General features: G+C 43.6%; 1 protein-coding gene across 4 annotated transcripts in view; it reads right to left on the bottom strand.

Moving 5' to 3' along the window:
• Positions 1-782: 782 nt before the first annotated feature.
• LOC144679681 (junctophilin-1-like) overlaps positions 783-14,700 on the bottom strand; it is a 176,400-nt gene continuing 162,482 nt past the window's right edge. Inside the window, exons 4-6 of one of the 4 annotated variants that reach the window (XM_078540295.1) lie at positions 6,614-7,251; positions 2,945-3,040; positions 783-2,111 (exon numbers count right to left, since the gene is read on the bottom strand). In XM_078540295.1, coding sequence (XP_078396421.1) covers positions 2,960-3,040; positions 6,614-7,251 — 719 coding nt within the window. In that variant the 3' untranslated portion in view covers positions 783-2,111; positions 2,945-2,959. Of the gene's footprint in view, positions 2,779-2,944; positions 3,041-6,613; positions 7,252-7,604; positions 7,634-14,700 lie in introns of those variants that run through there. The other 3 variants (XM_078540294.1, XM_078540296.1, XM_078540301.1) reach the window with 3 other exon arrangements.

The raw sequence follows: 14,700 nt of genomic DNA, 5'->3' as shown, positions 1-14,700 counted from the left end.
AGTCACTCTCACTTCACCTCTGGAGTTCAGCTCTTTTGTTCATGTTTGAACCAAGGCTGTAATGAAATTAGGAGCTGCGTGGCGCTGGTGGAACCCAAACTGAGCGCCAGTGAGCAGGTTATTGCTAAGCAAGTGCCAGTTGGCACTGTTGATGACCTCTTCCATCACTTTACTGATGATGGAGAATAGACTGATGGGGCAATAATTGGCCGAGTTAGATTTGCCCTGCTTTTTGTGTACAGGACATAGCTGGGCAATTTTCCACATAGCCGGATAGATGCCAATGTCGTAACTGTACTGGAACAGCTTGGCTCGGGGTTGTGGCAAGTCTTCAGTACTATTGCCGAAATATTGTCAGGACCAGTAGCCTTTGCAGTATCCAGTGCCTTCAGCCATGACTTGATATCACATGGAGTGAATTGAATTGGCTGAAGACTGGCATCTATGATGCTGGGGACTTCCGGATTTCTCAGAGGGAACTCATAACTGGTGTTAGTCCCTCATTAAAAGGTTCCTGTTTTAATTAGATGCCATGGATATGTGTAAAAATGTTTTACCAGATATAGTTGGCTGCTGGAGGCTGCACTGTGAAATTAATGGTTTCCATTATACACTTGAAAAGTGTGAATATTATGAAAAAACAGCATTAAAAGTAACTCTTTTTCCAAAGTCTTTCTGTGCAAAATTGGTCAAAAGATCCTGAAATATGTAACAGCAATCAAGAAGTTAATATCTGAGTAACATGTAGCTGTCATTCATATAACCAGCACACACAGCATGACTGTAGGAACAAATGATAGTTTTATTCTCAAGCAATTACAGTCAAGAAAACTGTACAGAACAAATAAAGGATCATAAGTTTACAAATAACAGAATTGAAGAATTCTGAGGCTCAAAACACCAAAAAAAGACATTCAAAGTGTTAGAATATATAACAATTTATTGACAACTGTCAAGTGTTGTCCACTTGGAGCATCATTTGATAAATATAAAGCAGTGTATAGCATGTCATTTATTTAAAAAAAAAGAAAAAGGATTCATGCTAAAATAGAGTTGTGTACATTTAGAAAAATGCCAACAATTTCTGGCTCATGCTTCTTAAAAAAGCTCATGATTTTAATATATAAGAAAATCTTTTTTTTAAATTAAATTACTAAAGTGAATTTCATTTCAAAAAACATTCCCAACTACTCGATTTTTGTGCCAGACAAAAAAGGTTTTATATAAGCTTTTATTACATTTGCACTGACCCAAAGACATATTGTGTGAGTTAAATTTCCATTTAAAGCATGGTCAGATTTGCTGTACATTGGCAACAATTTGTCTTTCATTCTCTTTTTCTGTCTTTTCAATTTTCTTCTTTATTTCATACTGATCAGACAAAGGATTCTGAAAATACCTCTGCAAAAAACACCATTTGTTACTGATCTGAAATCAGCCCGATTTCAGATAATAAATTATTTAGCATCTATACATTCCACAAACAGTACCACCTTCTTGTGCCAATTGAATTTGGGTATCGATGACAACATTTTGCAATAAAACCATGCAAACTAACACACATTTACATTTAAATTCAGTACTTGTGGAATACGAAATCTTTCTTCAACACATATATATAATTTCTTTTTACGTTATCCAGCCCTTGCATTTTTGAGATTAAAATAAATCTAGTGCTTTAATCTAAAATTAACCACACCAAATACTCAACCCTTTTGAAATAAACATGCCAACACAATAAGATGAAAAGTGATACAAGGTAATGGTACAGAAATCATCTTTAACTACATTAATTAGTGTCACTTAAAATGATTAAGACACAAAGATTCAACCAGCATTCCAAAAAAAACCCATACCAATATGTTTGAGGTAAACATTATAATTTCTGAAGACTTATAAAGGCATCAGTTTTGTTAACATTCAAATTACAATGCTGTACCTGAATGTATTCAACACAATAAAATTTACTTTACTTGAAAAAAATGCTACATGCAAAAAAACTCCTTCCTTAACTGGTGGTTTTTCAATGTTGACATATATGATAATTTGGGTTACTGGTCACCAGCACTTCAGTAATCATATAAATTGAATGAAGGCTCCTAATTCGGTCACTGAAAGCAAAGGAAATGAACTCAGATTGATCTAAATAAATACTCTAAATATTAGACAAAAAAATTTAACCTGTGACAGAAAATTTATAATTTTCATGCAAAAAGAGTGTGAACATTTTCAAAATAATCTCCCAGAACATTGTACAAGATGTAAGGAGCAGCAGGTAATGGAATAAGACTGGTTGAGTGATGCTGCTAATGTACTTCTAACGTGATAGGAGAGACTACTGGAAATTGCATCCACAGCACAGAATCCTCCAACCACATTCCTCTGGCAGCCGTTCCCTTCTCCCAACTAAACTTCAAGACAGTAAAAAAGTAAGGCAGCTGTTAATGTCCATCAACAAAAGTGCAGTCTGTACGTTTCCAGTTAAGTCACACTCCACTAGAGCAGATGGAGCAGCCATGCACTTCAGTGGTTAGGCTGGTTCAGCAGATTTTTCCAACAACATGGCCACTTGCTTCAGTTTTCAGAGGATCCAGAGCCACAAATCATCACCAGGGCACACATCAGCCCCTGACTTAATTTCCATGTCTCATCTTTCCTGAGTCCCACACCAATTCCAAGACTCTTTCCCTGTGTCTCAGCATGTCTGGTGTCAATAATAAGGCTGATGGCACAACTGTAGAGAACTGTGGGCTAACACCCTTAGTTTTCATGACTTCACTGAAGGGTCAAAACAATTAGGTTATTAAATAACTATGTTGAATCACATTCAGGCATAGCTAAAGTTAGGCATAAAATATAAACAGTTTACTGCCTGCGATATGAGGGTAAATAGTAGCTGAAAATTTTACAATACAATCTTTGACAAAGAAAATTAAATTCTTACCTTGGCAAATTCTTGTCAAGTCAGGAAATGGACAAAAAGAATAGCTAAACCAATATTCAACAGCATTACCAGGATGACCAAGATGGTATTTGGACTCTGTAATGTTTTTAAAGAGGTCATGTTATTAATATGACTGGCGCAATTGATTCTAGTGGCACAATTTTTAAAAAATGCTTCATCCACTCATTTTCTTTCCAAATAGTCAATGAATTACACAATATAAATGAGTAGTTCCTAAATCCTGCAGGTCATGTTGACAACTATTCAAGGTGCTTTAAGTGCCATTTAATATAAACTTTACGTGACCCTAATAATATATCAGAATATGCAATGTCTTATTAATAAAATGGAATTTAACATCAGTCATGTGATGGTGGAGAAATTCTGACTAAAACTGAAAATTAACTCTGGTTTGATATAATAAAAAATACATTTCAAAAAGCTAACCTCAACTAACAGGAAATAATGGTATATGAGACAACCTGTAATTAAATGGGTCTTGTAGCACCTCAAAGTAAAAGGACAAGGGCCTTGAGAACAGGTTTTTAAAAATCTTTTCAGAGAGAGAAGAGTTGAAGCAAGAAGGTTTACACCAGACCAGTGGAATGACTTCTGCAGTCTGAACATCATCTAAACCTAATGGATAATATATTTTGAATCTCAGTAATTGGTTTGCTTGTCACCTCCTTAACTCATGTATGACCTTTTTTTAAACTTGATTCCAAAATACAGGAATATTTGATCTTCCTCCATTGTGTACAGAATGGGTACCCAGCAACAACAGCTGAGGCTGAGTCAAAGGACCACTCCAAAAAGGAGTTGGACAAATGTATGGTTGGGAGCAGGATTGGTTGATTGAGGGATAGGTATTGATGGAGATAATCCAATAGTTCATGAGCTACAATGGTGGGAGAAGGAATAATGCAGCATGCAAGTCCATTAAATTCTGGAGTACTCTGACTGATAATCTATGGAGACTGTGGAGTATTCATAGAGAACTTGCCCTTAGGAGATTAAATTGGTGGTATAGAATTTCATTCACAGAAGCAGACAGCACAATCCTGAAAATTTGTGTGCTGAGATGCAAAAGTATTCTGTTTCCTTGGTGGGAAAATCATTATTGTACTTAGATGGGTGATACAGAATGATTTTAAATGAGATTTGAGGTGGATGAAACAAGGTGAGATGCTCAAAGGAGCAGAAAGTGCCAGGGAGGTAGCGGGTCAGGCCAAGGTGGCGGCGATATAGCCGGGGGAGAGTGGGGGGGTATTTCTTTTAAGGGGAAGGTGTCCTCATCCCTCAGCCAGGTTTTCGACAAGGCCACGATGTTGATGCAATCATCCCATATAATTCATGGATGGTTAGGGACTTCTTCACAAGTGTGAATAGACACTCTAGCAAAGTCCACAGGGTCAATAGTGGGAGGATGAGTTGGACGAGAAGGCGATTGGCAAGACGTGCACAGGCTGGGAGATAAGTTTGGTGAGAGAGTACCATTGGGCAGTTGGAGTCGCTACTCCAATGAACCAGAGCCGAGTGTCTCGATGAGCCCTTCGGTGGATGCCAAAGGGGCCAGAGAAGGGAAAGTCTTGGTTTATCTTAGAAGGAGTCAAGCCTGGAATGGAAGAATGAGAGTAGGAAAATTGAGGAGTACTGAAGCGTTGGGATAGGGAATTGGGAGAGTAGAGCACCTGACAGGGGAGAAGTGAAGGAGGCAGGATGGTAGAAAAGAAGGATCTAGGAGGGGTAAAAAGAAAAGTTTTTAAAACGTGAGAAAAAGGTGGCAGTACAATTAATCCACTTGGGTTCAAAGTGGCAATCAATACATGCATGCATTTGAAAGAATTGAAAGCTGCCACTTCTATTTCTTTGCTGCTTATACTCCAGCCTCAGTTATTAGTTTCCATGTTGGGATCAGAACAACTACCAATGACATTTGAGTGAATTAGCACTTTTAGAACTCATAAGGAATTTCTGTGGTCAGGAATAAATGTTTATAGAGGTGGTTTCAAATAAAATATAAAACAGCCTACAAGCAGGGTCTTTTTAAAAATGTTTTTAGCCTTTTCTGTTTGGAAGCAGAAAGCATTAAAATCAATTAAAATCTGCTGAACGTCTGATGAAGACTTCCAAGTCAGGAATTAAAATCAGCCCTTGCACCTCGAAGTGGGGGTGGGGGAGGGGGGGAGTAGGGGTGCAAGACCTCGTGGCGGAGGAGCTACTTCTTCAAAATTAACAGGCTACTAATTTTCAAATTGGTTTTCTGAAATCATTTTTAACCTACAAAATCAATATATGGGACAGGATTACAAGGCAAAACAGCTGGAGAACTAGAAAACCAACTAACATTATTTTCTGTGGTAAACCAGATCAAAAAGCGGCTAAAAGATGAAGTAAAAAGTCATTCACTTAATTTGTTTACTTTGAGGAAATCCAAACATCTAGCCAGATGCTAAATATCCTGTGGTTTCTCATTCCGAATGTAATGAAGGGGAAAAGCAAAACAAATATTGACCAAATTGTCATCAGTTTGAAAGACCTAATCATGTTCCACCTCCGCCCTTTTTTCCAATGCAAATAACTTGAGCCCAACAAGCCCTGGAATCATCTTTTGCTTTTTGAATACTTTTCAAAATGCCTGCATGCTAACTTTTTGTGATTCATGTATAAGAACAATCAGATAACTCAGTATTGCAGCATTCAGCAGTCTTTCTCCATTTAAATAATATTCTGCTTTTCTATTCTTCCTGCCAAAGTGGACAACCTCACATTTTCCCACATCATACTCCATTCATCAATTTTTTGTCACTCACTGAACCTATCTATTTTCCTTTGGAGACTCTTGTATTCTCCTCACAACTTGCTTTTCTATCTATCTTCGTATCGTCAGCAAATTGGCTACGATACAGTGGGTCCCTTCATCCAAGTCACTAATATAGATCATATGTAGTTGAGGACCCAGCACTGATCCCTGTGGCACTCCACTAGTTAGTTTGCCAACCTGATTTACCCTGACTGTCTGTTTTCTATTAGTCTACGCTCGATCCATGCTAATACATCGCCCCCCGCCCTCCCAAATACCATGAGCCATTGTTTTGTATAACCTTTTATGCGGCATCTTGTTGAATTCCTTTTGGAAATCAAAATACACTACATCCACTGGTTCCCCTTTATCCACCCTGCTTGTTACATCCTTAAGGGCTCAAGGGATGACAATGACAATTTTAGAATTGGGTATGTGTACATTTATTTTCTAGGGTTTTTAACAATTTATTTCATACATTTCTATTGCTTTAGAGAATATTTGATGATGTATACACTATGTTGTGAGGCACAAAAATAGGCTCCCCTATTTTGGCAATCTGGTATTGGCAAAATTATATTTTTTTAACAGATTTTCTTTAGTTCTGAGGAGTTAATCTTTGCTAGTTTTATACTCCTGGAAATATTTGAAAAACCTAAAAGGTTACAAGGTCTCTTTTCTCAGGTTAAGCAGTTGGATGGTTTCAAGGATTTGAACAAAATTGGCTGGTGACATCTGATATGCTCTGGTTATGCCAGGTAATAGGAATTGGTGTAAGATTAATCCGAATAACCCTTCTATTTTTCCCTCAGTGGTATTTTTCAGGATGCTATGGAAAACTGCAATAACAAGTGATGGATACGTACCGACTCCACAATTTCTTCTGTTTCTTCCACGCTAACACCACGTGATTGAGATTTTGATAGTTTCTTTGGTTCAACGGAAAATTGTTTCTTCAATTTTGGCTCAGATTTAGTTTCCTTGACAGGTGACCTTGCAGGCGTTGCTTTTGGTGGTGGTGGTAACCTTCCGAGTGCCATGGGTGAAAGATTAGCCTGTTCCTCTGGCTCTTCAGGTGGCAGTTTTACATCTGTGCGCACAAAGTAACTATGGTATGCACTATGTAACTGTCCATTGCCAGCAGTTGTGGCAGGGTAAACTGCTGACTTTGGCTGTTTCCACTCGTTGCCTTGCTTTGTACTCATCTTGGCGATACTTTTTGATGATGATCTATTCCCTGACGCTCCTAATACATCCTTGTTAACACTGCTGGAAGAGCCTTTATTCCAGCTGGTATTTGGAGTTTTCTTGTATATTGGTGGTGAAGGAGGAGGTGTAGGACCAGGACTGTGTTCAGGAGTCTGTGGTGGAGTTGTACCTTTCCTGTAGAAATGAGGACTGTTATTTGCTGAAGATGGTTTCTTTTCTTTTGGAGGTGGAGGCTCTTCTTTCTTGTCTGTGTATCCCATTGCCTCCTGCATTCTATGTTTAATGTAATCTAGTCCTAGAAAAAGAGAAAAATATCTGTGGTGAAACAACAATTAGGAAAAGGCTAATAGTGAGAGGAGAAAGTGCCGAAGAAGGAAATAAATGCAACATGATTAAAGAACAAGAAATACACTTTGAATTAAGGTTACTCATTCACAGATGTGAAAAATATCTGTTTGAAAGAATTCCTGTCATAAAATGGATAATTGTCGAAAATTACATTTGTAGAATTTAGAAAATTATGCGAAATGTTTAGATATATTGGAAGAGCTGATAGGCTTTGAGGTCATAATTTGGTGGGAGGCAAGGGCCCTTCTAAATTCAGGTACTCACTAAACTATTGCTGAGGGTCACAATCTCAAGTAATGACTTGCTAGTGAGTTGTCACCAGAATGTTGCTATAAAGGCAAAAATAGGCATCACTAACACTTACTGGCATTGCATGGCAGTCCTTATTGAAAATTGAGACATTTAACTATTTTGCAGTTTTTATTTTAATATAGAGCCACATAGAGTTCAGCACTCTCCAGGTGAGTAACTGCTTATGTCGGCTTAGTAAGTTTGAGTACATTTAGATAAATACTCAAAAGTAAGAAAACAAAAAAGTCAAATTAATTCTATAATAGAAGACAACAACAAAGCTTAACAGCACAACAGAAGTGAAGAAGGAATTAAAACACAAACAGATACAAGTAAGAAACAAGAGATAAGATGAAACTTTTAAGGTAGTGGAAATAAGCAAATGAAGATAAAGGAGGACAAAATGCAGCTTGAAAAGGTTAACAAGGTTTAACAAACAAAGAAGATGTGAAAAGTAGCTATAAAAGGTTGATGTATGAAAGAAAATGTCTCAGGTTTGCAGAGTTCAGAAAGGGGAATAAACAGGATCAAATAGAAAATCAAAACAGCCTGAAAATGTGGTCCACTGAAAGAATCCTTAACGCTTAGCCTGAAATTCCTACCTCTGCTATCTTAGAATATTACCTGTTCAAATCAACTGGGTTTATACTTAGTGCAAATCTGGGACGATTCCGTTCTAAGTGTGGTAGTGGATGGGAAAAATGATTTACCCGCCGGCTGCAGTGGTGGCTTCTCACGCCGTAGCTTCCCAAACCCGCTGCATTCATTATGCATTCCTGGGAAAAACACCTTTTTGATGGCAGGCGGGCTCTCATTTGCCCACCACACCATTACCTTGCTGCTTCATCATGCTGGGCGCCAAATTTAAAGTGCAGCTGTGCACACACACCTCAGTGCTTCCAGCCCAGGGCTGCTGCACAGAAGGCAGGATGGCCCCGAAAGGCAAAAAGACTGCAGCGCCCTGCTTCAGTGACATGTCCCTCGAGCGACTTTTGAACACCGTGGAGACCCGATGTGATGTCTTCTGCCCCCACTTTGGCCACTGGATGGGCAGTAACATCACCAATCCAGCATGGGAGGCGGTGGCAGTGGCGGTCAGCGCCAATGCCATTTGCAGGAAGGGCAGCCACCCAGTGCCACTACAGGATGAATGGTCTCATCCGTTCTGCCAGGGTAACTCATTCTTATCATCACTCCCAACTCACACTCACAAACCCATCACACATCCACAGGGATCTCACATCAAGGGACAACACCGCTAATCCCTCACACACCATCACATCCCCATCAGGCTCATATCCTCTGGAGCTCGCGTCCTCACCCCATCCAAGGCTCCGCTCACCACACAAACATTCCACGCAGTGCCATGGTTTCCTGCTCACACTCTCTTCATGTTTCCACGCCGGAGAAGCCTGCTCACATCAGCAGGGAGAGGTCCCAGACCGGGGGTGGAGAGGCCCACATTAGGCCCCTCACTCACTTTGAAGAGTGTACCATTGTGCTGACTGGTGAGGACATGGACCATGCCAGCGGTGATGGTGAGGTCGGTGGCAAACACTCTCGTGAGGATCCTGCACCCCACATCATCCCTCTCTCAACACAAATATAAGTTCTGTCTCTCCTGCTTTTGACTCTGCTGCCGTGCACTAATTATCTTTACTTTGGTTCACAGGGAGCTCTGCCAAGTGACTGACACCCTCAGCCAGCCAGTCCCTCAGATCCATCCACCTCCTCACCTCCAGCCAAGAGGACACCTCCTCCATTGAAGAGCTGGAAATAAGTAGCCTGGAAAACCCGTCACAGCGCTTACCCACACCCTCCACCAGCGCAGAGACACACAACTCAGTGGGATCAAGATCTAGAGCAGGCTCGGATTCACAATCCGATGGTCACCGCATGGACACATGTCCACAATAGTTGGAGGCAGGTTCAGCCGAGCTCCCTGGAACTCGGAGGACTACTGGGAAAGAGGCATCTGTGAGGTCTGAGTCGGATGGCGAGCCTCTGGATTCGGCCTTCCAATTCATCCTGCAGAGTCAGCAGAAGATGTGGGAACATTGCGCAGAGCTGTTGGAAGTCCTCAACAGAATAGCACGCAAGTCGGAGGAGTGTGTCCGCCTACTCTTTGATGAAGTGCGCATATGGAGATCTCCGTGGCAAGGATAGATGTCATGGAGACCTTGGTCCAGCAGAACGTGGAGATGCATGCAGACCTGCACTCCATCGCGGGAGCCATGGGTGAGTTCCTACAGTGGCAACGTGAGGGGAAACGGGCACCTTGACGTTCCTCCAGGTGCTTCTACCCCTCAAGGACTAAGGCTGGGGCCCCCCCACCGGGCATCCAAAGGGAGGAGGTGTGGCAGCAGAAACCCATGGGTCATCCACGCAGTAATCTCAGAGGCTGTCCTCTCCTTCTGAGGCCCCTTTGCCTGTGAGCTCCTCAACCTCGTCCTCTGTCACCGCAGAGGTAGCCGCTGGCCAAAGAGTGATCCTGGAGGGAGAAGTATGTTGTAGCAGGGCCTTTGGGAGCTTCATGCAAGCACTCTCCCAGGCACATGGATCGTTCCCATATCACACTAATCTCAATGTCCTGAGCATTTTCAATGTTGCCTGCTGGTGTTTGCTTTCAGTTGTCCATCTGAGCTGTCCTGCATCTCCGTCCACCCACTGATCACACTCACATGCAGCACCTAATCTCACCACCACGACTCTCATTTCACCGTCGATTTATACAGCGTGGTTCAGTTTTTCGCGCTCCCCTGTCTTTCCCCCTCACCCAGTCACCCATTTTCTTTCCCTCATCACTTTTGCCCCCTTGGCATCACATTCCACCTCCCCTCCGTGACCTACCAGCCACAACCCTTTTCTTTTGGGGATGTCCTGGTGAACGTGCACGTTCCCTTCCTTCCCGAAAATCCCACCCCCCCCTCCATATTACCCTCCCCAATCTCCTCCTTCCCACCCCCAGAGTCCGAGTCTGCCTCCAAGTCCTCACCAACCACCCTCGCTGTCCCTTCTACTGCGGCTGTTGAACACACCCTCCCACCTCACTCTGCCCTCGGTCACTCTCACCCTCATACCACATCCACCCTCAGTTCACTCCCCAGGAGGCAGTCATGGACTCATCAGGGCCCTCCCTTGCACATTTACCTGAATATCCCCACCTCTGGACCCCTTCCCCCTTGGAACCCCTTCCCCCCACCCCGGGCTCAGCCCCACTTTGTCCTGCCCCCCGGGGGGAGGATGATTCCGACAAGCTGGCCTTATAATGATATGCAGATGTATTACAATGAGGTTCCTGCGTCTGATAGCCGACATTGGGGGTGAATGTGGCCCGCCGTCAACGGGCCAAGCGGACGATCTCAAACTGGTTTCACAACTTTGCGAAATCGATTTCTGGCCTTCTTGCCATCTTGTCCGCTCATATTGCTGAGCACGCCCTACGCAAGCAGGCACGGAAAATTCCATCCTTAGAATCATAGGCCGGAATTCTCCCATCCCACCCATGGCGGGTTTCGTGGTAGGCAGGAGCAGAGAATCCAGCGGGAGGCAAAAAGTCACAAATCCGGTGTCATAAAAACAAGTTGCAATCCTCCCGATGGTGTGTTCATAGTGGGTCAGTTATCCCGCCAATTAGCTGTGCGAACGCCATTTGTATTTATTAGCATGTCATAAATGCTCATTAAAACAGCTGCTCACCGGAATTTTGTCACGCCTTCCAATCTTCCTTCCTCCATGGCGTGATCATGTTCATACTGACCCTCTGCAGCCTCCTGAGGGAAATTATGCTGGCCTCAAACCTGTTTGAAAAAGGGGTGGTGCGCACTAGTCGGACCTCAGTTCACTGGTAACTTCGAGGTGCGTGGAACATACCTGTCATAGCGCTGCGCCAGTCTGGCTGTGTTGAATGCCACTCCACTGGGGCTGTAGCGTTGGACTGCTCCTTCTCTTTGCTTTCATTGTCCCAAGGAACACCGCTGTGCTGTGGTACTAATGCAGGCCTCCACTTTCAGACACTAGCACTTCAACTGGGGATGGGCTGTGAGGTGAGGGGTTGGGTTGACAAACACGATGGAGGTAACAGGGAGGGAAGGCTGTGGAATGGCAGTGAGATGGAAGGATGAACACTATGGGGGCCTTTCTGGGGTCACTCTCTAACCTCTTGTTGCCTCAGGAGTCTGCTTAGAAAGAGAGGGAGACCTCCTTGTGATGAAAGCCACTAAAAGCCAATGGCTTCATGAGCACTGTTGAAGGGTTACTCAGAACTTGGTGGCTTCATGTCACAAACGCTGCATCTCAAGAGTTACAAATAGGAATGTAGAATTCGGGAATAGAGACAATAGTGAGGGAGACACAGTAGTATCATATACGGCATTCCTTCAATGAAGGCCTGTCACCTGTTCACCAGATGTGACATTCCTAATGGGCATCCACTCATTGACCATGAGCAACTGATTGGTCATTAATATGCCACAGCAGAGACTGAGGCACAGAGCTAGGTTAGGTCACTCATCTCACTTAACTTTAGCATCCCAAGCAGGGCTCAAGATGTTACATATCTGCGATGCCATCTTGGTCACCTCGATGTGTGTGCTAGTGTCTCAGGGACAAGGTGGCAACAGCCACCATGCAAGTAGGGCAGGAAAAGCTATGGACCCTTACAGTCTCCAAACATGTCATCCACTGAGCTTCGCTTTCTTGCCCTTGAATCATTAATGTCTTCAATGTTTCTTTCAGAGAGAAGGCAAAACCACAAAGGAATCCAGGGCTCAATGCTGCCTTTGTCAGGGTCCTAATGCAATGGAGGAGACAAAGAAGGGAGAGGTGACTCCGTGCGCAGCTCCAGCAGGACGGACGTGGTCAAGCAGAGCCACAGCATGAACAGGAGAGTCAGGAGGAGATACCCAGACAATGTAGGTGACTTGCCAGGCCGAAGGTTTATCATCCAAGGGTCTCCTATTTACAGATGAGTGAGAGGCAATGCCATACATGTCTACGCTTGTCCCGAGCTCTGGTACATCACATATGCCACATTCTTTGTGAAGACCTGACACTAAGTGGAGTTGGAGGGTATCCCCTGCCATTGGCTTTGAAGGTGACCACAGCACTCAATTTCTTGGCCTCTGGTTATTTCCAAGGATCAACAGATGACCTGTGTAGCATCTCTCAGTCTACAATACATCGATGCATAAAGGAGGTCACAGATGCCCTTCACTGGGATGCCCATCATTATATCAGGTTTGTTCTGGATGAAGATACCACCACCTCAGGCTCCCCAAGAGCGTAGGGTGCAATGGACTGCACCCATGTGGCTATACGGGCTTCATGGCAGCAGCCCCTAATGTTTATAAACCACAAGGGCTATCATTCCATCAATGTGCAACTGGTGTGTGATCACCGGAAGCACATACTCCACGTTTGTGTACGGTTTGTGCACGGTACTCTGGGAGTTGCCATGACCCCTACATCCTGAGTCGCTTCCAGGTGCCTGAGATTTTCAAGGGACCATTACATCTGCAGGGATGGCTGTTTGGGGATAAGGGGTACCCACTAAAGTGCTGGCTGATGACACCGCCCTCAGAGTCATTCCGAGGAGAGGTACAACGCTGCTCACAGCTCCACACGCTCCCTTATAGAGCAGACCATAGGACTTCTGAAGATGTGTTTCAGTTGCTTGGGCTGCTCAGGTGGCTCAGCCAAAACAATCCTGAAAGGGTTTCCCGCATCATCGCAGTGTGTTGTGCCCTTCACAATCTGGCTATACGAAGAGATGAACCCCTGCCAGAGGGTGACCTGGAGGAGGATGAGAGCTCATCAGAGGATGAAGATCCATAGGCCCAGGAACCTCAGGAAGCTGCAGAGGGTCAGTATGAGCATGATTAGCCATGGAGGAAGGAAGACATGGGAGACGTGCTCGTGATACATTAATTCCTGACAGGTTCCAGAAAGAGAAAAGTCAAGTGAGGGAATATGGACACATCTCCACCAGCCCTCAATGTCATTTTCTTTCAACTCAGGGGATGTCCACCCATTTGCAGCGAGAATGAGTCCCACATTTACACTTGCCTCATGAATTGCCAGGCCATTATCTTTGCTTTGGTCCATGGGGCCCTGTGAGTGAGCTCACTCTGGGAACTGAGAGCCCATTTAGGAGCAAGAGCGATGTGAGAAAAGACTTGAAGCCTTCGCCGCCATCTAACGATGCAAACACTGCTGCGACTGAGATGTGGCCATGCCTAGGGGTCTCTTCATCCTGTGTATGTCTTTTCTTCTGCCGCTACCATTGAGGGGACACAAATGCCGCTAGATTATCAATGCTGATGAGCTGCCCTTGCTCAATGGTGTTCTTTGAGGAAGAAGGGTTAGAAATACTTACACACTTCCAATAACGATTTAAACACATCTCCCTGACATCACACAAGTGGTGAGTATACTAGTTCAGCTAAGGTTGACATTATAGGAATGTGAATCTCACAATGGGACACTACTACTGTTTTATGGACCTGATTTTCCAGACAGGTTTCTCATTAGAAACATTGAACTTCATTAACAGGCTGCAGCAGCAGTTACATACTTCCATCAAGCTCCAAAACTAGAAGAACTCCCATTCTAAGGTTCCCCATGCTTACAGCTGATTCATTCAAACCTTCATGTGACACTACACAACACAATAAGTCTTAAAGTTATAGTCGCTGCTTCCTTAAAGCTACAATTACTACACACTGAGTGGCAGGAAGGCTATACCTCAAAATAAGATGATTCCAAAATACAAAATCTGAAGGTGACAGGAACATTCGCATAACCATCAAATGTATTAACAAAATGAAATTTATTTACATGTCTAGCATACCCATGACCCAAAAGTGACATTAATTTTTCTTAACTTTCCTAGCTCTAGTGCTACGCCTGGATGCAGCCCCAACATCCCAGCAGAGGTGGAGGCAGCCTGTTGACTGCTACGTCCTGATGTCTGTGATGATCTTGTCAGACGTCGTCTGGTGGCCTGTGGCCTGCAGGGCTCCGGCCTGATAAGAGTCATCTGCTCAGGGGCTGAAGCGCCCTTGCTGGCCTGAGAACCTGGAGCAGATGGGGTCACAGTCAGAGG

The sequence above is a fragment of the Cetorhinus maximus genome, chromosome 4 (assembly GCF_964194155.1).
Source record: "Cetorhinus maximus chromosome 4, sCetMax3.hap1.1, whole genome shotgun sequence".
Lineage (NCBI taxonomy): Eukaryota > Metazoa > Chordata > Chondrichthyes > Lamniformes > Cetorhinidae > Cetorhinus > Cetorhinus maximus.
Note: the sequence above shows the minus strand (reverse complement) of the source record. Positions and strands in the feature narration are given on the sequence as shown.